The 22498-nt window shown below is 46.5% G+C and overlaps 1 protein-coding gene across 3 annotated transcripts; it reads left to right on the top strand.

Annotated features, from left to right (window-relative positions):
• Positions 1-37: 37 nt before the first annotated feature.
• On the top strand, positions 38-20717 carry CSAD (cysteine sulfinic acid decarboxylase). 3 transcript variants are annotated; one of them, XM_031462458.2, is made up of 16 exons: positions 38-485; positions 886-984; positions 12124-12260; positions 12524-12650; positions 12730-12820; positions 13172-13278; positions 13709-13824; positions 14290-14369; positions 14681-14735; positions 17509-17625; positions 17708-17772; positions 18060-18141; positions 18561-18760; positions 18909-18960; positions 19110-19199; positions 20037-20717. In XM_031462458.2, the coding sequence occupies exons 1-16, from the start codon at positions 359-361 to the stop codon at positions 20208-20210; spliced, it is 1719 nt and encodes a 572-aa protein (XP_031318318.1). In that variant the 5' UTR covers positions 38-358; the 3' UTR covers positions 20211-20717. The 3 variants fall into 3 exon arrangements, with proteins under 3 accessions (XP_031318318.1, XP_031318319.1, XP_031318321.1); XM_031462459.2 differs by lacking the exons at positions 38-485; positions 886-984 and adding an exon at positions 10330-11889; XM_031462461.2 differs by lacking the exons at positions 38-485; positions 886-984; positions 12124-12260 and adding an exon at positions 12275-12430.
• Positions 20718-22498: the final 1781 nt, after the last annotated feature.

Here is a 22498-nt window from a genome sequence, read left to right as displayed (position 1 = left end):
ATTCTCTGGATGTAGTTCACGATCTGTTTCGGAAACCTGAAACTAGAAAGGGAGACGGGGCCGTTAGATGTAACATCCTCAGGCCATACAACCTGTAGTGGGCTGAACTTTTTTTCTTTTTGCCAGGAGCTCTCTGTGCCACTCAGAAAGACGTCAGTCCCGTAGAGTTTTCTTTCTAGGTCAAGAGAAGAAACGTGTCAAGGTAGCCAACAGGAGCAAAAGTAACTGGGGCCTCTGGTGGAGGAACCGCACCAGGCCAACTGCTTGGGTATGCCATCTTAGAACTGGAAGGGGGCGGAGGCCCTTTGGAGCTTTTGTGTCCAGTGGGCCGGCCCGCGAAGCTCGCACTCTATTAAGAATGCCAGAAGTAGGGTGGAGAAAAGCTCAGGAGCTATCGCCTGGTGCTTGGGCAGCTGACAGAAACCGCACTGGCAGTACGCGCCCGGGCCAGCCCACACGTGCGCGTTCTCCAAATCCGCCCGAAGGTACGTAAACTCGCTCCGGAGGTGGAAGGCAGACAGGCGAAGCCCAGCGTTGCGCGTTCCCTCCCACCTTCCCTCCCGCCCGCCCGCCCGCCAGCCAGCCAGCCAGCCAGCCCCTGCGCCCGCCGCACACGCACCCTGAGAGAGCAGAAGAGCGCGCAAGGTGCGTGCTCGCGCCCGCGTCGCCTCCGAGCAAGTCCCCCTCTACCCTGCTGGTGACGCGGCCAGGCCGCGGTGCGCGCGCGGCCCCTACCCCTCCCCGCGAGCCCCTTCTCTTGGCCACGAGCCCCTCCTCCCCTCCCCTCCCCCTTCCCGCTCGGCGCCCCACGGCCTGCTGGCTGCTGAAGCGCTGCCGTCTGCCCGGACGACGCTGCGCTCACTGGGGCGTGCTCCTACCTGCCAGGCGCGGCCTTCCGCTGTCTCTCTCGCCGCGCGGCGACTCCTCCAGGCCCCAGCACGCCGTGCCAACCCCGTGGCCACCGCTGCCCCCGCCGGGACCGAGGCAAGTTTACAAACACCAACCCGGGGCCCGTTTCCCCGGAAGCACTTCCCCCTCCCCCCCTAGCCCTCTCGCCTGAGCAGTACTATCCACTTCCGGGCTCGGGAGCCTGGACGGGCGGGGGCACCTAGACTCGGGGGGGGGTGAGGCTGAGGGCGCAGCAAGGGAGTGCAGCTGGTGAGTGGGCGGTCCGGCGCGCGGAAGGATGGGATGGGGGCGGGGGGAAGCCGGCGGCATGGCGCCTGCGCCGTGATGCGCACGCGCCCCAGCGGCCATCTTGGTTGAGGGCAGGAACTAGGGCCCTATGTTTCTAGGCTGAACTTTCGGTGACCAATTTTGCTATGTGAGCTGGTTAGGACTACCCGAAGAAGCGCCGTCACTCTCCGTTCCTCCCAGATGTTCTCCCTGTCGCTTCTAGTCTGGAGCCCTAAATAGAGCCAGAACAGTTCGTACCAGGCCTTTTCACGTAACGGTCGAGGTCATCTTCACCCGACTTTTCCCATCAGGCCCAGATCTGCGGAGCGCGAGGGCCGCCGCGTCCGTGGGGAGGGGAGTTAACTTTTTTTGCACGGTCCTGCCGTGTCCACTCAACCCTAGTCTGGAAACAGATGCCCTGACATGGTCCGCGTACCCTGAAGCCATCTGGTTTCTTTATGTCGCTTCAGCTGTTTTTCCAGACAGTCCAGCATCTAATGTTGGTCTCCTTGCCTGGAAACAGCCATAGGACTCCCCTCAGTAGGAGACTAGTCTCATTGGAGACTTGGTGATGCAGCGTGGCCCGTGGGCCCGGCTACGCTGCATCACCTTTCTTTAAATTGAGCCTTTCTTTAAATTCTGTTCTCAACTTTAGCTATTAAGGAGGGGTACTGCTTATGATGGGATGTACATTAGTGCACTCGATGGAAAGAGATGTCTATTCTATTTAGGTTCCATCTTCTGTTGGTGCTGTCAGGTTGTTTGAGGGGATTAATGGAGATACCAAAAGAAAAACAATCTTTATTTATGAAAGAAGACAAGAATTCGCAGCCACTTTTTGTACATAGATTTCATTTCCCTGAACACTCCATTTTTTGAGCAGTTGACAGTAATTCCTTGTGCTCTTAAGATCGTCCTTGAACAGAGGAAATGGAGACAGAGCATCAGAAATCTTTAATTAAAAAAAATTAGCTTATGCTTATTTTTAATAAATCCACACAATACAAAAGAATAAGCAAAAAATGTTTAGTTCCCCCATCTATTATTCCGTGCTCCTGAAGTGAATCATACCTCACTTTTATCAGTTTGGTGTATATACCTCCAGGCTTTTTTCTGTGTTCATTAAAAAATTTTTTTTCATCCAGAACGTATTTTTGAGCAGCGCATATCACAAGTGTATTTTATACATCTTCTAAGTCATTTCACGTTTAAAAAATCGTTGTATGGTATTCCATCTATTGTATTTTAATTTATCTAGACCCATCCTCATGAACATTTAGGTTAATTCCAGGGTTTTTTTTGTTTGTTTCATAAGCAATGCTGTAATGAACATCCTCATATAGTTATCTTTTTGTATTTATATAGAGTTGTAGATAGGATGTGTACATTTTAAATTTTAATAGATTTTTTGAAATCTGATTTCTAAAGTTTGTAACAATTTACACACTCAGAGCCATGTGTGAATGTCCCCATTTCCTACAACCTTGGCAATACTGGATGCCATGAATTTTTTATACAGTTGCCAATTTGATAGGTGAAAAATAGTAATTTCATCATTTTAATTTGCATGTCATTAATAGTGAAGTTGAGCATCTCTTGCTTTTTGACCATTTTAATTGTTTTCATAAACTGCCTGTTCACATCTTTTGCCTGTTAAGGAAAAAAGTAGATCATTTGTCTGTTTTGATTGATAGAAATCTTTATGTTATATTAACTTTTCACTTGTCATATGCTTTTGAAATACTTTCTCTTAGTTTTTCATTTATTGTTCAACTTTTTTTAGAGCAAAAGTTATGCCCTATGGGAAAATATTTTCATCGTGAGTCAGTGGGGTTTGTTAATAGGTAGACAGCATGGAGGTCAGTATTTTCCCTTTCTAACAATAAGCCTGGCTGGAAGTGCTTTAAGAAGTGACTGCCCTAATCCCTTTGCCCTCAGGCAGGCCTCCTCCTGTGTGACCTTCCTGGGTTTCCTAGGCACACTTTTCCCTCAGGCCCACCCCATCACTTCTTCAGAAAGTATTGCAATGATTACTGATTAGTCTTTTCCTGCACCAGCTCTGTATCTCCTTAAGGAGATCTGGAGTGTTTTGTCTTTGAAGGCTGCCCTGGGCCAGTTGAGCAGAGTTAACTAGCCTTTATTTAACATGCCGGCCTCCCTCCTGGCCTGTTAGCTGGAGCTCACAAGTCAGACACAGCATGTGGGGTAGTGCCAGGCAACAGCTACTGGTCAGTGTGTGCTGAACTCACCGAACCAGTTCCTTTCTCTGAGGGCCAACTGGGTTGCATGGTAGAAATGAGCAGTCTGTGACTACCTTTGTCACCTGGTAGAACCTGTTAGATGTTGGTGGATTGAGACCTTGCAAAACCATGGGATGTAATAGGGTCACTCCTTAAACCTGGCGATTTGTAATTTGGAGTTCTTGTTGCCCCTTCATTCCTCCTTAATCTTTTATGTTGCTTGAAAATAACCTTTATTTTAATTACGTGAGTCAGTGGAATTATATACAATTATAAAAATATGGAAGTATATAAGTAAGAAAGTGAAAATCATCTATAATTCCAATACCCAGAAATAACCACATTTAATATTTTGAAGACTTTTTTCATCTTTTCCAGTTTTTAAAAAACTGCAAGGGGTGTGACTGCAAATAGGTATGGGTTTCTTTTTGGAGTGATGAAAATGTGCTGGAATTAAATACTATGATCGATGCACAACTTCATGAAGATACTAAAAACCACTGAATTGTACACTTTAAAAGGGTGAGCTTTGTGGTATGTGAATCATACCTCAATAAAGCTGTTATTTTTCTAAAAATGCTCATGGGTACAGACCGTCTTGTCTTCTGGCTGAGAGTGAGTGCATATATCATGCTGCTTTACTGCTAAATGTTTCAGCATAGGTTTTCTAAGAATAAGAACATCCTCTTATATAACTATGATGCGATGCTCAGATTTGGGAATTGTAGCACTGATAGAAGAATTCTAGTGTTTGCGAGGCCATTCATGGTCAGATTACACCAGTTCTTCCAATAACGTTCTTTGTAGCAGGTTTTTTTCTTCTGTATCCTGGAACCAATTTGAGTTCACATGTTCCTTTTGGATATAATGTCTCTAGTTTCCTTCAGTCTGGAACAGTTTCTTGGTCTTTGTTTAATTTTCTGACACTGACATTTTAAAAAATGACAGATTACACGGTTTTGTAGAATGATCCTCAATTTAGGTGTATCTTTTCCTCATGATTAAATTCCGGTTATGCATTTTGGGTAGAAATATCACATAAGTGATGTTGAGCGCTTTTCCATGCCTCATGTGAGGAGGCCCACAATATCTGTCTGCCCCATTACTAGTGATGTTAGCTTTGAGCACTTGAGTAAGATGGTATCCACTTTGTTTCTCCATTGTAAAGATACCACTTCCCCTTAAAAGTGTTTTTAAGGAAAAGAATTTTACAACATAGCCCAGAGGAAAAAAGTGAAGCTTTATCCAGATTTTAGTGTTGTGCTGATGTTTTAGAGTGAGAGAGAAAGATGTAACAGCATTTGAAGATTAAATAAAAAGGAGAAAAATCAGTCAAGAAATCAAGAATGAGGAGGCAGGAGATCAGTTAGAATCAGGTTTGAGGAGATGGTGCCATTCACCTAGTCAGGGAACACAAGAAAAGCTCATTTGAGAGGCTGATCATGACCTGTTGAGTTTTGGACCTGTTGAGTGTGAAGTCCTGTGAGACTTCCAGATTAGGCAGGTGGTTGCATGGATCTGGGCTCAGGAGAGAGGTCTGGGATGGAGGAGTCAGCAACATGTAGCCTTGGAAACGGTGAGATTGTCCAGGGAGAGTTGCAGAACACAAATGAAAGAGGCCCTGGAATAGACCCCTGAGGGACTTTAGCATCTGAGGGAGGGCCAGAGGAAGGTGAAAATGCAAAGGAAACTAAGAAATGGTCAGGGGTAGTCATCTGGAAGCCAGCGAAAGAAAATGTTTTAAGATGGGATGGCAAACTATGTGTGATGACTCTAGAGGGGTCAAGCAGGGTAAGGATGATATGTGTCCATTGAATTTGGAGGCAAGGACTTTCCTGGTGGCCTTGAAGATGGAAGCTACATGGTGATGGGCTGAGGAAAGTGTGAGAGGAGAGGAAGTGAAGGTGGAGTGGAGACAACTCCTTTTAGAAGGTTGGCTGTGAAGAGGTGGCGGCTGGAGTGAGAACATGTTGTGAGAGGTTTGGACAATTCACAACGCTGTGAGAAAGAGGTAGTGGGAAGGAGAGTTGAAGAAATGAGGGGCGATAATCAAGAGGGTGTCCCTGAGGGAGAAGGAGAGGAAACCTTTAGTCGGTAGTTCCAACTCAGGTGTCTGCAGAGCCAGAAAGTTAAGGAGATGAGTGAGATGGGCTAGTGTGAGCTGAGGTGAAACAGAACGCAAAATTCTAAGGGCCTGTGACCAATCCTCCTGTGATAGGGTTCTCCCTCTTCACCCATTGCCATGGGCTTTGCAGTGCCCTCTTGTGGGAGGAATGTACATCCTCCCCCTACTGCACCAGGGCTTGCGTTGGTCAACCGCATAGGAGCAGATGTGCCATATGCTAGGTCTGAGCAGAAGCTTGAGGAGTTGGTGCATGGTTTTCTCTGCCTTTTGCTATTTTTTCTCTGCCTTGAGAATGTGGTGTCCCATTTAGGGGCTATTCCTTCAGCCTGGGTCTTGGAATGAAGGCACACAAATCAGAGCTATAACCAACCCCACCACCAATGTCAACCATGGAGAAAGAAAGAAACCTCCATTGTTGTAAGCCAATGGGGTTTTGAAGTCATCAGCTACCACAACAAAACTGACTCATACTGGGGTTCAACTAAAATAAAACCATACTAAGGTATTTTTCCCTCCTCAAATTAAAAAGATTCGGAAGTTTGACTACATGCTCTGTGACTGAGAACACAGGGACTTTCATACATTGGTACAACCTCTAGGGAGGTTGGCCATCCTTATCAAAGTTACAAATGCAGGTGGCTGTGATCAAAAAGACAGTACCAAGTCTGGCAAGGGTGTGAAGAAATCAACACCCTCATACATTGTTGATGGGAATATGAAGTGGTGTAGCCACTTTGGAAAACAGTTTCCAGTTCCTCAAAAAGTTAAATGTACAGTTACCGTATGACCTAGAATTCCACTGCCAGGTACATACTCAAGAGAATTGGAAACATATGTCCACACAAAAAGTTGTGTATTAACGTTCATAGCAGCATTGTTCACAATAGCCAAAAAGTGGAAGCAACTTAAATGTCCATCAGATGGTGAAAAATACCATAATTAAAATGTGGTGTATCCATATAATGGAACCTTATCAGGCCGTAAAAGGGAATGAAGCACTGATACACACTACAACATGGATGATCCTTGAAAACATGCTAAGTAACAGAAACCAGTCACAGAAGTTTACACACACTGTGTGTTTCCACTCATGTGAAATGTCCGGAATAGGCAGATCTTTACAGGCAGAAATTAGTAGTTGCCAGGGTTAGGGGAGAAGAGAATGGGGAGCAACTGCTAATGGGTTTCTTTTTGAGGTGATGAAAACGGTCTGGAATTAGATAGTGATGATGGTTGCACAATTTTGTTACTATACAAAAAAACCACTGAATTGTACAATTTGAAAGAATATGTTTTAGAATATATAAATTACCTCAATAAAGCTGTTATATTAAAAAAAAAAAGAATGAGGAACTTCTATATGTTCTAAGATCGCCCATGTATTGTAAACTATAGGAAAGCAAGATGCACAACAGTGATTATATACTATATTTTATGTAAAAAAAGAGAAAATATGTTAGTATTTGCGTTAAAAACTCTGAAAGGTTACCGAAGAAGCTGATAAAAATGATTACCTGGAATAGAGCATATGGAATGGGGTGGAAATTAGATTTTTTACTACTAATATTTTTATGTATTTTGTTTTTTGAACTACCTGAATGTGTTGCTTAACCAAAAATTTAAAAATTGAAAAGAAAACAATGAATGCAAATATATAATAATAAAGGAGCAACTCCAACCACACAAAATTTTTGCTGTTTATTCAGGCCTAGTGTTGCTAGATCTTCTGATTTTTCTCACAAGAAGCTGGAAGTTTCAGTGTTGACAATTATTTTTTAAAGTTTTAAAATGTACCATGCAAGCCAAACAAAACCATGTCTCTGGGTAGAAGTTGACCCTGGGTCTTCCAGTTTGTGACCTGTGACCCTCAGGAGGGCAGGGCTGTGGTCTTTGGCTCTCCATTGTGACCTCTAGTGGCCACCAAAGTGCTTGGCGCATACATACTAGATACTGAATAAATATGGAAGGAAGCAAGGAAGGGATGGGGGGATTCAGAGTGCAGGTGACAAAAATTTGAGTGAGTTTGGATGGCTTTTATTTTCTATGAGAAATTTGAAATGAGAGAGGGAAACAGAAGTTTGATAGGTCAGTAATTTGAGAAGTGTGGGAAATTTGTGAAGTACTTTCTGCAGAGAATTGGAGATAGAGCTGACGATAGAAGAATAGTGATGTGGCCAGGCAGTGTGGCGTGTCCAGTGGAGTAGTCACCGCTGCTTTTTGCCTCTGAAGTTGGTCACTACCTTCACGACAGTCCTGGGAATAATTCCCTTCACCTCTCTCCGGTGTTGGAAGAGATTTGATGTTGTCAGATTCTCTGTCCTTTGTCTATGACCTGGTTTTGGTTTGCTTGTTTGTCTAGTTTTGTCTCTGGAGGTCTTTGGATCCTCCATTGTTCTGAAATAGTATTATAGTCTGTCTTGTAGTCATTCAGTGGATACTTTCAATCTATTCTTCTGTTCTTCTAAAGTTCTTTTTTATTGTCCATCTCTTTATATTTTTATCTTTCTGTGTGATTTTCTTGACATCATTTTTGTTTCTAATTTTTTCATTTCACTTGTCATACTTTTCATTTCAGTTGTCGTATTTTTAAAATCCTAGAGCTCCTTGTTCTCTGAGTATTCCTTTTTGAGAGCAACCTATTTTTTTTTTTTATGGATGCAATGTTCTCCAAATTTGTGAGGCTTTCTTCTGCTCCCTGAACTTCTCCTCCTCCATCAAATGCCTTTTTTCAGTTGGTCTGTTTTTACATCTATGGTTCACGTGAGGGGCTTTACTGAAGTGTGTAGTAATCCCTGGCTGGCTGTTGGTTCACATTTAAGAGTGAGGCGCTAAGACATATTGGAAGGCCCAAGTGTATAGATGTTTATTGACTTGTGGGCATCACTGATTGGGTGATTGGGTGATGACTAAAATAAAAATGTCAGGTCCTTCTCTGGGGCTATTGAGGTCAATTTCTCCAGAGAAGAATCTTTCAGTCTCCTGCCCTGGAGGGTTTACCCCTGGCCATTGATTCTGCATGCTGACTGGGAGAAAGGGGTTGACATGATCAGTAACTTCCTTCTAATCCTCCTGTAATCAGTACAGTGCCTCTTCCTCATCTTCTGCTGTGCCTGGCATCCCTACGTCCCAGCCTCTCTGTTTCACTCTCTCTAGAAAACAGACTTCCTGATTGTTTGAAAGTCAGTAAAGGAGAGGGTAGTTGCCTTGCTGAATAAGCAGGGGGAGGAGAGTGAGGGTCTAAATGTTCCTTATATAAATTTTCATGTCGTTTCCAAGCTTATAGCTGTGCCTCTCCCTCCTGTCTTCCAGGATAGCGCGTGCTGTAAATTCCTGAGCCTTTCTGGGCTTCCGCCCTAAGAACCAGCTTGTATCTGATTGGTGTAGCCCTCTGTAGACAGCCTGGTGTTGACTTGCTGTTGTTGGCTAACCCAGTTACCACTTCTCATCTGCTTTCTACCTCCTGCAATTACTGACATCTCTCACCTCTTGTCTCTCTTCTCATTTGCTTTATTCTTCTGGATTTAAAATTTCACTGATGTAATTTTAGTGGGGTTTCAGGAAGGAGTAGTGGTAAACATAAGTGTTTAATCTGCTGTGTTTGATTGGATTGAGCACAGAAACCATGAATTTATGGCAAAAACCAATGTGAATGGTTAAGTGGTTTTCACTAGCAGAATCCAGCCGTCTTGGTGGATTTGTTAAGAGAAGGACTGGCCAGTTGGATTGGGATTTTGCCAGGTGATTTGGTGGAAGGACAGTAGGGCCAGGGAGTTGAGGATTTTGGACAAAGAGTGGTTGAAACAGACCATACAATCTAGGTTGTGTAAGTGAAGGAAAGAAAGATATGAGTGAGTTGATGGTTAGAGGAGTTTATGGACTAGAGATCCCATGAAGTCAGAAAAACTTGTGAATTTTTAAACAAATCCTACTTGGTCCTTCTAGCATCTCTTCAACCAGGGGTTAAAGTGCTGTTTCTGTTTATTCATGTTTCTTTGCTTTATTATTCTGTCTTGTGGGTTAATGTCTCTCTTGCTTTTAAAAAAGAAAACTCTCTGTGGGCAGGGGCTGTTCCCTTTCTCAGGTCCCAGGACAGGATTCCATGGGGAGTGAGGGTGGTGACGCCTCGCCTCCCTGTTTACCCCTGGAGGAAACCCGGGCTGTTCAGAGCCCTTGCCTCCACATCTCACTCCCGAGCAGTGACTTAGGTGGGATGGCTAAAGAAGGGCCGGGCGGACAGAGCCAGGGTCTTCCCTGCAGACCTCTCTTCAGAGCTTTGGGAACAGCTGGGGTCTCTCTTCACCAGTCATTCTCTCTGCTTTCCACTCCCCTGGCCTGCTTGCCACATCCAACAGCCTGAGCTAATGAACACCAGCAGATGCCCTGGAGATTCTCTCTTAAAACCCCTTATTTTACAGAAACTGAGGGCCCAAGGTGTCCTCATCCTGGCCCAGAGGTCTTTGCACCAGAGCAAGCTCAGTGCCTGAAGGAGCCCCGAGCGAGGGGGTTGAGCCTGGTGATGAGGAGCCAGCTGTGTGACCTGGACATACATAGTGTCTTAGAAATCTGTTTCCTCATCTTTTTTGGGGGGGGGGGGGTAATTGGGTTTATTTATTTAAAAAATGTTTAAATGGATGCACTACACAGTGTCTTAGAAATTTCAGTTTCCTCATCTTTATTATCTTTCTGCTTCTTTATTTTTTGGGGGGAGTAATTGGGTTTATTTGTTAAAAATTTTTTTTAAATGAAGGCAGTTTAGATTTTTTAAATCGAACCCTGGACCTTGTGCATGCTAAGCACATGCTCTGCCCCTGAGCTATACCCTCCTGCCCCCAGTTTCCTCATCTTTAAACGTGGGTAATAAACTTACCCTCAGTGGTCGTGAAGATTAGAATAATGCATATTAAGTACAGAGTGAGGCATTTGGCAAGTACTTGAATGGTATCTGTTTTTATTAGCCTCTCTCCTTCAAGCCTCTCCGCCTACAATGAATGCCCCACTGCTGCCACCAGTCAGGGAAGCCAGAGTGAGCACAGATGAGGGGTTGAATTCAGTGTAATCCAGTGAGTAGTTAAGCCTGCAGATTCCTCTGCCTGTTCTTTCCTACCAACACCACTCTAATTCACGTGTGGATCACCTCCTGCCTGGCTTACGGCAGCGGCCTGTTTATTCTTCTGCCTCCTGCTGCTATACACTGGTCTTCCGAGGGCATCATTTTCATCACATCATTGCTTGCCAGAGAATCTACGTGACTTTCGATTCTCTGCAGGATAAAATTTAGATTCTTGGCCTGGTTGGCACTCAGGCTCCCCATAGTCTTGTGCAGCTCTGCCTGCCCTGCCTTTCTTTGCTCCCAGATTATGCTTGCGGACCTCTTCCCCAGCCAGTCAGGCATCTTCACTGACCTCAGAACCAGCCGCACTCATTTCCAACAGAAGCGCATGCCCCTGAATGCCTCTCTTCCTCCATTTCATCAACCCCTTCCTCCTGTCTGCTTTCAGGATTCAGCCCCAGTCCCACCGCAGGTCTTCTCCAGTCTTCAGCCTTCATCCATCTCCTCTTCTGAATTGAGCTTGGGACCAGCATCCAGCCGTGCTGTGGGCTGTAACTATTGCACGAGCATCTGTGTGCTCCCAGTAGGACAAGTGGTGTCTTATCCCCAGCACCCTGGCGGAAACACAGCTGGCACTCCCTTGATCAGCCACTCCCTGTTTCTTGAGTACTCTTAGCCTACGAGGCACAGGATTATACTTGTTTAACAAGCTGCTTCCTCAGTGTGACCTCCTTTCCTTCCTGCTCTTTAGAGGAGAGGGCTTTTGAAATCAGGACAGTTCTGATAAGACTCTGGGGGCTGGGATGCAAAGAGATTGGCCTCTGAGGCCTGCCTAAGCCGTTTCACCTCCCTTGTCTTGCACAGGCTCCCTTCCCCCAAGTCTCCAGGGTCACCTGTCGCAGTTTCCTGCCTCTGCCCCCCACCGCTCCTGTCTCTCTGCCAGAGGTCCCTCACATCCCTACTCCAGGCCCTTTGGTTCATGGCAGGAAGCCCTCTCTTCCTGCTGGCTCTCCTGTCTGCTCCTCTCCAGCCTGAAGTGGACGTGGCACATATTTTTGCCTTACATCTTCATGTCAGCTAATGATTATTCAGGAAACTTATCTCAACCTGCTGGCCCTATCCCAAATCTTTAGGGCAAGGGTCATGAGCGTGATGTCACGGTCACGTGACTGCTGCCTATACCTCGCTCCCTCTGCTGCCCTGGTCCTGACATTCTACAAAGCTAATTGTGTCCCTGGCCTCCAGCTCACCTGGATAGAGACCTGAGCAGAGAGGTGAACCTCTCATCTTTGCCTTAGGTGGGCAGTGGCTACTGGATTCCACCTGCTCAGCACTAACTGCCTTTTTCTTTCCCACCTGCTTCTGCTGGCTCTCTCCCTGGACGCTCTCACTTGCCCTTGTCTGTACGGTGAAGGCTGGGCCTGAGCCACAGGACTGGGCCTTTGGCTCGTTAAGGGAATTGAGGTTCTTGCTGGTTCGGTCTGGGCGGGGTCCACAGGCTGAGTAGGGAATAACTCCTGCTTTACTCATAGATTTTATCCTGATGGCTGACTCGAAACCACTCCTCTCCCTTGATGGGGATCCCATGGCTGCAGAAGCCTTGCTCCAGGATGTGTTTGGGATTGTGGTGGATGAGGTCGTTCGGAAAGGGACTAGTGCCTCAGAAAAGGTGGGTATTTTCTCCCTCCTCCTCCTGCCCATCAAATCTGGCTCAGAACTTTCCTCCTCTGTCCAGGCTTCTCCCCAGAAGTCAACGCTCTCTCACTGTGTGCCTCAGGGATTCCATACTGGGTGAGGCTGTGTTGATTTACCCTTGTCCCTGAGCTGTTTTCAGTGCAGGTTGGTGGTGTCTTGTGTCTGTTGAGATGTGATTTGGGTGGCTGGTCAGTGGGATGTCCCAGAGACCCCAGGATCTCCTGATCCTCCTTCTAGGTCTGTGAGTGGAAGGAGCCGGAGGAGCTGAAGCAGCTGCTGGACCTGGAGCTGCGCGGCGAGGGGGAGTCACAGCAGCAGATCCTGGAGCGGTGCCGGGCCGTGATCCACTACAGCGTGAAGACCTGTGGGTGCTGGGCTCTGGAGGGAGGAGTGTCAGGAGTTTGACCTCAGCTCCACTCTGAGCCCCCTGCCCCCTGCTGCAGGTCACCCTCGGTTCTTCAATCAGCTCTTCTCAGGGCTGGATCCCCACGCCCTGGCTGGGCGCATCATCACCGAGAGCCTCAACACCAGCCAGTGAGCCGTCCCAGGGCCCCTCCCACCACCCCGTAGAGGATTTGGGTTGGTGGGAGACACACCCCAACGGGAGGGGAGGAGAATGGTGTTTGCCCCCCTCTCTTTTCTGGGAAGCTCTGCTGGCAAAGTCTTTCCCCTTGTGCCCTTCGGGCTCCCTTTTCCAAGCTTTCCCATGCCTCCTCCCTCATTTTTTCTCATCCTTCCTTCCTTGGTTCTTTGTCACCAGCTCTGTCCTCTCTTTGGACCCTCCCCTCATTCACTCTCTCCACTTCTTCTCTCTGACTCCCCTGAGAATCTGTCCTGTGTCCCTCCCTGTCTCTTTCCCGTTCTCATCATTGCATCTCCTGGCAGGTACACGTACGAAATTGCCCCCGTGTTTGTCCTCATGGAAGAAGAAGTGCTGAGGAAACTCCGGGCCCTGGTGGGCTGGAGCTCTGGGGACGGGGTCTTCTGCCCTGGTAGGAGGCCTTTCTTTGGCCTTTTCAAGGGTTCCTCCTCCCCTGCCATTCTCTTGCCCTAAGCCGGCAGGGCTTCCTTTGTTACTTCTCCAGCTGGGCTCTGGCCAAACCAGAGAGAAACTGCCCAGTCCTCTGTATCCTCGTGTTTGCCAAACAGTCCATGGGATCAGCGCTCCAGTGCTTGCTCTCTTGGTGGGGGTGGGGGTGGATCCTGGGATCAGCCCAGGATAAGGAGGAGGGCAGTCAGGGGATCTGCAGATCCCGCTGTTCTGGGTTACCTGCATGCCACTTGTCCAGTCCTCAGAACTCGTGGCTTTGTAGCCAGTCATGCTTCTTTGATCAGTTCTTCTGGGTGGAGAGATCCTGAGAGCCCAGCTCCAGTTTTGACCCACTGCCCCTCCCTCTTGCCAACACCCCTTCCGTGTAACAGGTGGCTCTATCTCCAACATGTATGCTGTGAACCTGGCCCGCTACCAGCGCTACCCGGACTGCAAACAGAGGGGCCTCCGGGCACTGCCACCCCTGGCCCTCTTCACATCAAAGGAGGTGGGAAGAGGCACAGGCCTACCTACTCTGGGCTCCTGATTCTAATCTCCAGCCAGATGAGTCAAGACTTGTTAGGTCTTGTGCCTGCCCAGACCCATCCAAGGCCAGCCTGGCCACAGGCAGGTGTGCTTCCTTGTAACCAAGGGGGCTGAGTAAATGCTCATGTTCACCCGGTCTTCTGCCTGGGGGTAGCAGAGGGGCAACCAGTGCAGTGGACATGGTCCATACCGTTTCTACTCAGAGTGTGGTCCACGGACCAGTGGCATCAATTTCACCCGGGAGCTTGTTAGAAATGTTTGGGCCCCACCCCAGATCTACTGAATCTGAACCTGCATTTTAGCCAGATGCACTGGTGATTCTTGGCACATGAATGTTTGAGAAGCCCTGGTCTCCAGGGTCTCATCTGTTGAGCTTTTACCTATCTCTCTCCTCCCCATCCTTCCTGCTCTCTGCCTTCCTCCACAGTGTCATTACTCCATCAAGAAGGGAGCTGCTTTTCTGGGACTTGGCACCGACAGTGTCCGAATGGTCAAGGCAGATGAGAGGTGAAAGTCCTTCTGTCCGCCTGGCTCAGACCCAGCCTGGTGCAGCGTACCTTCCTGCTGTCAGAGGCTCAGGCCTCAGGCCCACGCCCCGGTGGACTTCTCTCCCTACTGTTCCCGCAGAATTGCCGCTTCTGTCTACCAGTGCCTGCTAGAGTCTCCATCCTGTCCCCTGAGATCTGTTTACCCCTCTTTGGGAAAAATCAACACTGTGGCCTCTGCATTGCTAACTGCACATTACCCTGCTCTCAAGAGTTCTGCCGCCTATCCTAGAGAACCTAGTACTTCTCTACCTACTCAGTTTTCTTTTCCAGAGGGAAAATGATCCCTGAGGATCTGGAGAGGCAGATCAGTCTGGCTGAGGCCGAGGTGAGTGAGAGGCTCGGTGGCAGTGGAGCAGGACCCCTCTGTCCCTTTCTTGGAGGGTTCTTAGCCCTGTCCCTGCTCAAACCTTCCCCCATCCCTCCTCGTGATCTCCGTGCATGTCTTCCCCGTGGGCTGAAGTGATCCCTGGGGAGCCGGGGGAGTGAGGACACTGCGGTTCCCTTGGACTATGCTGAGACCCACGGGCAGCTTCGGACCCTGAGGCAGGGGGACAGGATTGAGTCACTGAGTCCCAGAGGGCACCACAGGGAGTGGGTGCCTGAAGTGTAGCGTGGAAGATTTCCGAGAGCAGGGAGGGTCTGTGTAGGGAGAAGCTCAGGAGGAAGCAGGGGCCTGTGGTGAGGAGTGTGGGCTTGGAGCAGTGGGAACATGGAGGTGCGTCCACACCCCTCCGCGCTGGGGGACATGGGAACCGCTGCAGCCATCTAGAGGGCGTCCCAGCACCTTCTGTCCAATTTTAAAATGTATCTAGCCGCTGTCAGAGTTCTACTGCTAGGATTTAGTCTATAAATTATCAGCACAAGTGCTTAGAATTGTGTGCACTGGAGCAAAGTGTAAAATTAAAAAAACCTTTTATTATCCATCAGTAGATAAATGATGGTGTATCTGTGTGTCTCAGTTTCTTCCGTTGTAAAATGAGCATAATAGAGAATTGATCGTATAGGGTTGTTTTAAGGCTTAAGTGAATTATATATGAGGTTCCTAGGACAGTGAAGCACTATATAAATATTAGCTGCCTCTGCTGCTGCTACTGGAGGAGTATGTAGCCATTTAAAACAGTAAGGTGGGAATATATTTATTAGTATGAAAATACCTCCATTATGTATTTAGGTGTAAATGTGTGTGTACATATGTGTGTATATATACACATGTGTGTGTGTGTGTGTGTGTGTATCTTCACATGCAGATGGTCACAATACTATTTTTTGAAGACTTTTCTTTCCCCAATGAGTTGTCTTGGCATCCTTGTTAAAATCCGTTGAGTAAGTAAGTGTGAGGATTTATTTCTGGATTCTTCAGTCTGTTCCATTGATCTGCAGGCCTGTCCTATAGACCACATTGTCTTAATGTAGCTTGGTAGTAAATTTTGAAATCAGGAACTGTGAGTCCTCCAACTGTTCTCTCTCAGGATGGTTTTGGCTGTTCTGGGTCCCTTAAATTTCCATTTGAATTTTAGGATCAGCTTGTCAGTTTCTGCAAAGAAGCCAATTGGGATTTTGATAGGGATTGTGTTCAGTTTGCAGGTCCACGAACATGGAATGTCTCCATTTATTTAGGTCTTCACTGATTACTTTCAACAATGCTTTGTAGTTTTCAGAATGTATGTTTTGAACGTCTTTTGTTAAATTTATTCGTAAGTATTTTATTCTTTTTGATGTTCTTGTAAATGAAATTGTTTTCTTAATTCCATTTTTGGATTGTTCACTGCTAATGTATAGAAATACAACTGACTTTTTTTGTGTGTGTGTGGAGGAGAGGTAATTAGGTTTATTTATTATTTTTTAGTGGAGGTACTGGGGATTGAACCCAGGACCTTGTGCACGCTAAGCATGTGCTCTGCCACTGAGCTATACCCTACCCCCACAACTGATTTTTGAATATGGGTCTTGTACCTACAAACTTGTTGAATTCGTTTAATTCTAATAGTTTTGTTAGTGGATTCCTTGGGATCTTCTAAGTAAAGTATCATGTTATCTGTAAATAGAAATAATTTTGCTTTTTTCTTTTCCAAGCTGGATGCCTCTTATTTTATTTTTTTAAACCAATTTGCCCTTCTAGAACCTCAGCACAGTGTTGAGTCGAAGTGGGAAGAGTGAACACCCTTGTCTTATTCCTGATCTTAGGCGGAAGGCTTTCAGTCTCTCACCGTTATGATGTTAGCTGTGGGTTTTTTGTTTTGCTCTTTATCAGGTTGAGGAAGTTCCTTTCAATTCCTACTTTGTTGAGTGTTTTTATTATGAAAGAATGTTGGATTTTGCTGAATGTTTTTCTTTGTCTATTGAGATGACCAATAGACTACATTGAGATGTGTTTTTCCCCATTTATTCTATCGATGGGATGTATTACATTCATTGATTTTTGGATGTTAAACCAAACTTGCACTCCTGGAACAAATCCCACTTTGTCATGGTATATAATTCTTTTTATGTGTTGCTGATTTTGGTTTGCTAGTGTTTTGTAGATGTTTATGTCTTTATTTATGAGAGATATATTCTGTAGTTTTCTTGTGACGTTTTGTCCGGTTTTGGTATCAGGGTAGTACTCACCTTATGGAAAGTCAGAAGTGCTCCCTCCTCTGTTTTTTGGAAGTTCATGAAGAGCTGGTATCAATTCTTTTTTAAATGTTTGTAGAATTCATCAGGGAAGCCATCTGGGCCTGCGCTTTCCTTTGTGGTAGTTTTTTCAACACTAATTCAATTTCTTCATGAACTTTTATACATTTAGGATACTTTAAATAGCATTTTGATCTTCCAGTGAGGCATTCCATTTTTTTGAAAGAGTATGAGCTTTGGAAATAGACCATCAGACAGACCTGGGTTTGAATTCCATCCCTGCAGCTTCTGCTTAGGGGCAACTGTCTTAGCAGCTTTGAATCTGTGTCCTCACTTGCAAATTAAAGGGGACAATAACACATTGTAAAGTTTAAAGGGCCCAGGTCAGGCACACAAAGAGTGTAGAGCTGGGTCTCAGCACCAGGCTCTGGGTAGCTTTTGAGATAACTTCACTGCCTCTTTCTCCCTCTGCATTTTTGTCACAGGGTGCTGTGCCCTTCCTGGTCAGTGCCACCTCTGGCACTACTGTGCTGGGGGCCTTTGACCCCCTGGAGGCAATTGCTGATGTGTGCCAGCGTCATGGGCTGTGGCTGCACGTGGATGTGAGTGGGACTTGGTCCTGAGGGTGGGGTGGGCTGGGCTGAGGCCAAGGCCAAGGCGCACATTGTTCCTTCTGCTCCACAGGCTGCCTGGGGTGGGAGCGTCCTGCTGTCACAGACACACAGACATCTCCTGAATGGGATCCAGAGGTACGGCCCCCTACTCCCTGAATCTCACCCTTCAAATCCTTGATCCAGAGAGTAGTCATGGCCTGGGGAGCTCGGCTGGGAGTAGGGGAAGGAGGCTGGCGGGAGGGGGATTGTAGAGATGGTTAACTAGGGCTGGGAGGTCAGACATTATATTTGGGAATTCTTCCTGACTGCCGAGCTGAGTGAGACTAAAACCTCTTTTCCTGGATATTTGGAAAGAGTGGGGCGTTCTGCCTGGGCACCTCAAGGGGGAACCAGCTGACCCAGCTTTGCTGTGCCCACCCTAGGGCTGACTCCGTAGCCTGGAATCCCCACAAGCTCCTCTCCGCAGGCCTGCAGTGCTCGGCTCTTCTTCTCCGGGACACCTCGGTGGGTCTGCCCCTGCCCCGCCCTGGCCCCACCTCCCACCCTGGATCTCTGTCTTCCCTTCTGTTCCACCTGACAGGGGCTTCTGGCCTTACTGTGTTCTTCTTACCATCCATCTGAAGCCAAGTATCTGTGACCCCTCTAATCCCCTGGAGTGGGCTCCCTCCCTCCCGCTGTCTTCATGCAAGTTTAAAATTTCCCAGCTTAAGTTGTAATCAGAGGGATCCTGGGTCATTTGGGAAGAACTCTGAGTTTTGGGAGAAAACCCAGAGAAAGGAGTTTCCATCAGCTGGCAGCCATCCCATCAGTGCTGCCTGGTTCCAGGGAAAGACACTCGTGGGCTGAGCTGAGTCCCCCAGTGCAGCCCTGGAGGAAACCTCTGTGGAGAGGGTGGGGTCTGACTGTCTCCCTACCCTCCACAGAACCTACTCAAGCGCTGCCACGGGTCCCAGGCCAGCTACCTCTTCCAGCAGGACAAGTTCTACGATGTGGCTCTGGATACTGGAGACAAGGTGGTGCAGTGTGGCCGCCGTGTGGACTGTCTGAAGCTGTGGCTCATGTGGAAGGCACAGGGCGGGCAGGGGCTGGAGCGGCGTGTCGACCAGGCCTTTGCTCTTGCCCGGTAGGAGTAGGGGTGGTCCCAGTTCCCCTCCCCCGGGGTCCATCCCCTGTTCCCCTTTCCTGAATCTCTCGGCTCAGTTTCTGGGTCGCTCTTGTTTCTGAATCTCTGTCTTACCTCCTCCACCTGTGATTTCTCACTCTGTTCGCAGGTACTTGGTGGAGGAATTGAAGAAGCGGGAAGGGTTTGAGCTGGTCATGGAGGTATGACCATTCTTGTGCCCTTTTGCATCCCCATGCCCACCCACCCCCAGCCTGTCTCACACACAAAGCCCTGATGGGGAAGAGGGGTGATGAGAGGGGAACGGATCTCCTTCGTCAGCTTATACCTTCCCCTCCCTCATTCCTCCCAGCCTGAATTTGTCAACGTGTGTTTCTGGTTCGTGCCCCCCAGTCTGCGGGGTAAGAAGGGGAGTCCGGATTACAGTGAAAGGCTGGCTAAGGTAGGCTTTCTCCTCCCGGCGCTGGTTGACGGGTTGGGGAACCGATGCAGCTGGTGCGCTTCTGCCCCCTGCTGGCTGTGAGTGGTTTGGCAGGTCCTTTTGCTAGTCTTGCTCCTGAGGCGCGGACGTGAACTGGAAGACGATACCCATTTGTCCTCATTTCCGTGAGTGTGGGGATGAGGAATGAGGTGTGCTGCTGGAAAGTAAGAAGAGTCAGAGAGGGGCATTACAGGAGAAGTCACCAGTGTGCAGTACCTAGACCCTGTGTAGGGCGTTCTTCTGGGAGCTGAGGCCCAGGACAGAGATGTGAGGCAGAAGGATCATAGAAGTTTTACTCACTGATACTGGGGTCAGAAACAACCCTGTCAGGCCAGGAGATGTTTCTTGGTCCCTAAGGATAGATTGGTACAAGGTGCTTCAGTTATCCAAAAGGACAAGAATGTTTTTGCCTTTAAGAAGTCATTATTTTAGAAAATAAGAGTTACCTATTTGAAAACTGTGTTCATTGCAATCTTGGAAATTCTATATTAGATCACAGGGTACAGAGCAAAAATATTACAGGGATTCAAAGGGGAGAAGAAGGTGTTAAGGATGATGAAGGCTTGAATTTAACCTGAAAAAGCAGTGTTGAGAATCAGTGAAAAGTCAGGATTTAGCAGAAAATGGCCCATGTGACAACTTGGAGACGAGGAGGTGGGAGAGAATACAGCAGGTAGAGCAGGGGGCAGCCGGCTGGATCTGAGCAAGGAGTGCTACCTCTGCAAGGTAGCTAGGGGGAGGGAGATGCCTGCCCCTTCACCCGGCCCCCAGCTGCAGCGGGAAGCTCGCCTCCCACAGGTGGCCCCGGTTCTCAAGGAGCGCATGGTGAGGAAGGGCTCCATGATGATTGGCTACCAGCCCCACGGCTCCTGCGGCAACTTCTTTCGCATGGTCGTGGCCAACCCTGCGCTGACGCGGGCTGATATGGACTTCCTGCTGAACGAGCTGGAACGGCTGGGCCAGGACCTCTGAGCCTCCCCTTATCCATGCTGGCCTGGACACCCCCTACCCTCACCATCTCCGTGTATTCCCCTCCCTGTGTTCTTAAGAACAGCCTTTCTAGAAAACAAAAATATCTTAGTTATGTGCTTCAACCCACTTCTTTAAATATTTGATGTTAGGATAATGTTTAAATAAATGATGGTCTATCCATATGATAGAGTATTACTCTGCCACTAAAATTATGTTTACAAAGAGAGTTTTTATAGATATGAGAAAAATAATTTTAATATAATGTTATGTTGAAAAAGCTGCATATAAGACTTTATATATAGTAATGTTTGAGAGCCGTATTCAAAAATACATAGGAAAAGACTGATGCAAGGAAAGATGCCCAAATATTAATAGTTTTCTCTGGGATGGGATTAAAGGCAATTTAAAAATTAACTTCTTTATACATTTTTTGCTCCCTTCTTTTATTATAAAATGATTATCTGTTAGTTATAATAGGAAAATAATAAAGTTAAAATTTCAGCTATATTATTTTGGTACATTTTGAAGTTTGTTGCCTTTCAACCAAAATGTAGAGAATGCAAATTTCTTCTTCTTCTTTTGAAGGCAGGTATGGGTAGGGGAGGGTATAGTCAGTGGTGGAGTGCATGCTTAGTATGCGCAAGGTCCTGGGTTCAATCCCCAGTACCTCCACTAAATAAACAAACCAACAAACCTCATTACCTCCTTCCCTCCAAACAAAAAAATTAAGCCAGGTGTAAGAGAGGCTAAAAATAGGAGGGGAAAATTCCTCAAAATCTTTAGCAGGAGGAAAAAGACCAAAAGTGGAGTCATTCTAAAATTAATCATAATTTAATGACACTGAAAACAAAATGGGCACTGATTGTATCTTAAGACCAGAACTTTGTCTTGAAAAATCTTCACACACACATCAAAAAAATAAGAATTTTCCCTCTGTAATTTAAACACCAGAAACCAAGTTAAAAAATTAAAAAAAAAGCCCTGCAACCAAACCAACCACTGTCAATCTTCTGTTCTTGCTGCTGTCTTACATAAAACCATCTGTCTGACACTTACAGTCCTGGGCTGGTGTTGCTTCTCAGTCACTTTTTAGGAAAGAGGCATTTAGCTACACAAGTTATTCAGGACAAGTAGCAAGTCTAACCAGAACTTTTTGTTATTTCCAATTCCTAAAAATACCATTTATGAAAACAATAACATGGTCATGTAAAAGTCATCCAAAGTTATTTGAAGAGGCCAACACAGACTGTATAAACCATAGCAAAAGAACATCTAAATCTCAAACCCAGTTCTCTTGACCATTTGGGGGAAAAAAGGTTTTCTACTCATAAATTACTAATAGTTCCCCTATGAACTTGTTATTCTTGTTAGAAATAGTATCTGATTTCTTCCAAATAATAAATTTGTTTTGAGAGTATTAATAATTTGAATGCCAGGCCCTAATCTTTAAGAGTTCTATTTATCTGAGAAATATCTTAAACATAGTAAAAAAGGCAAACTAAAAAAAAAAAAAAAAAAAATCCTATTTTCAACTCAAAGCAAAGCCGGAAAGCAAAAACCAAAATGAAATCTTCAAATTCCTTGAGTCATCTCCATCTGAGATGAGATTATTTTTAAGAGAAGGCTAGAAAGACAGGACATAAAGTCAGTTCATGTCCTATTCTTCCCCAGCTTTATCGAACTGATGCTTCTTTTCCTCCAACCCCAAAATTCAGCCTCAAAATCTTTTAATCCAACATGGTAGTCTCTTTCTTGCTTCCTCTCTCCTATCAACTTTTACTGAGCTCCTGCTGTGTGTAATTCCTTTCCCTGCCTTCAGAGAGCCTATCTGATTGAAGCAGTCATCCCTCATCCGAGGCCTGGCCTTGCCCCAGGGCCTTTGCACCTGCTGTCCCCTTTGGCCTCAGTGTTCATCCATCTACATGGTCACTCCCTCATTGTCTTTAGATTTTTGTGTAGATGTCACCACCTTAGTGAAGCCTTCCTTGAATTTTTGATTTAAAATTACATTTTCACTCTCTGTTCTTGCCCTTGCTGTTCCCTTACCTGCCCTGTTTTTCTCCATGGCATGTAATAAGCATCTGGCATACTCTGTATTTGTTTGTGTATGATTTAGTTAGTTATCCCTACTCACTCACTTATTTACTTACTTACTTTTCCTCTCCCTGTCTCGCCCAACTAGAATGTAAGCTCAGAGCAGAGATTTTCTATTGCTGCCTCCCAGAATGGCGTCTGGTACTGACTAGGTGGGTAATGCTGAGTGAGTGGTTAATGAGCTCCAGGTACTT

The sequence above is a fragment of the Camelus dromedarius genome, chromosome 11 (genome assembly GCF_036321535.1).
Source record: "Camelus dromedarius isolate mCamDro1 chromosome 11, mCamDro1.pat, whole genome shotgun sequence".
Lineage (NCBI taxonomy): Eukaryota > Metazoa > Chordata > Mammalia > Artiodactyla > Camelidae > Camelus > Camelus dromedarius.
Note: the sequence above shows the minus strand (reverse complement) of the source record. Positions and strands in the feature narration are given on the sequence as shown.

What these genes read in the sequence shown, in the direction of transcription:
- CSAD (XM_031462458.2), top strand. Translation starts at nt 359, where the DNA reads ATGCCAGAAGTAGGGTGGAGAAAAGCTCAGGAGCTATCGCCTGGTGCT. An exon ending in GGTTTGAGCTGGTCATGGAG is followed by an intron (nt 18,961 to 19,109) that starts GTATGACCATTC and finishes CATTCCTCCCAG; the next exon opens with CCTGAATTTGTCAACGTGTG. An exon ending in ACAGTGAAAGGCTGGCTAAG is followed by an intron (nt 19,200 to 20,036) that starts GTAGGCTTTCTC and finishes CGCCTCCCACAG; the next exon opens with GTGGCCCCGGTTCTCAAGGA.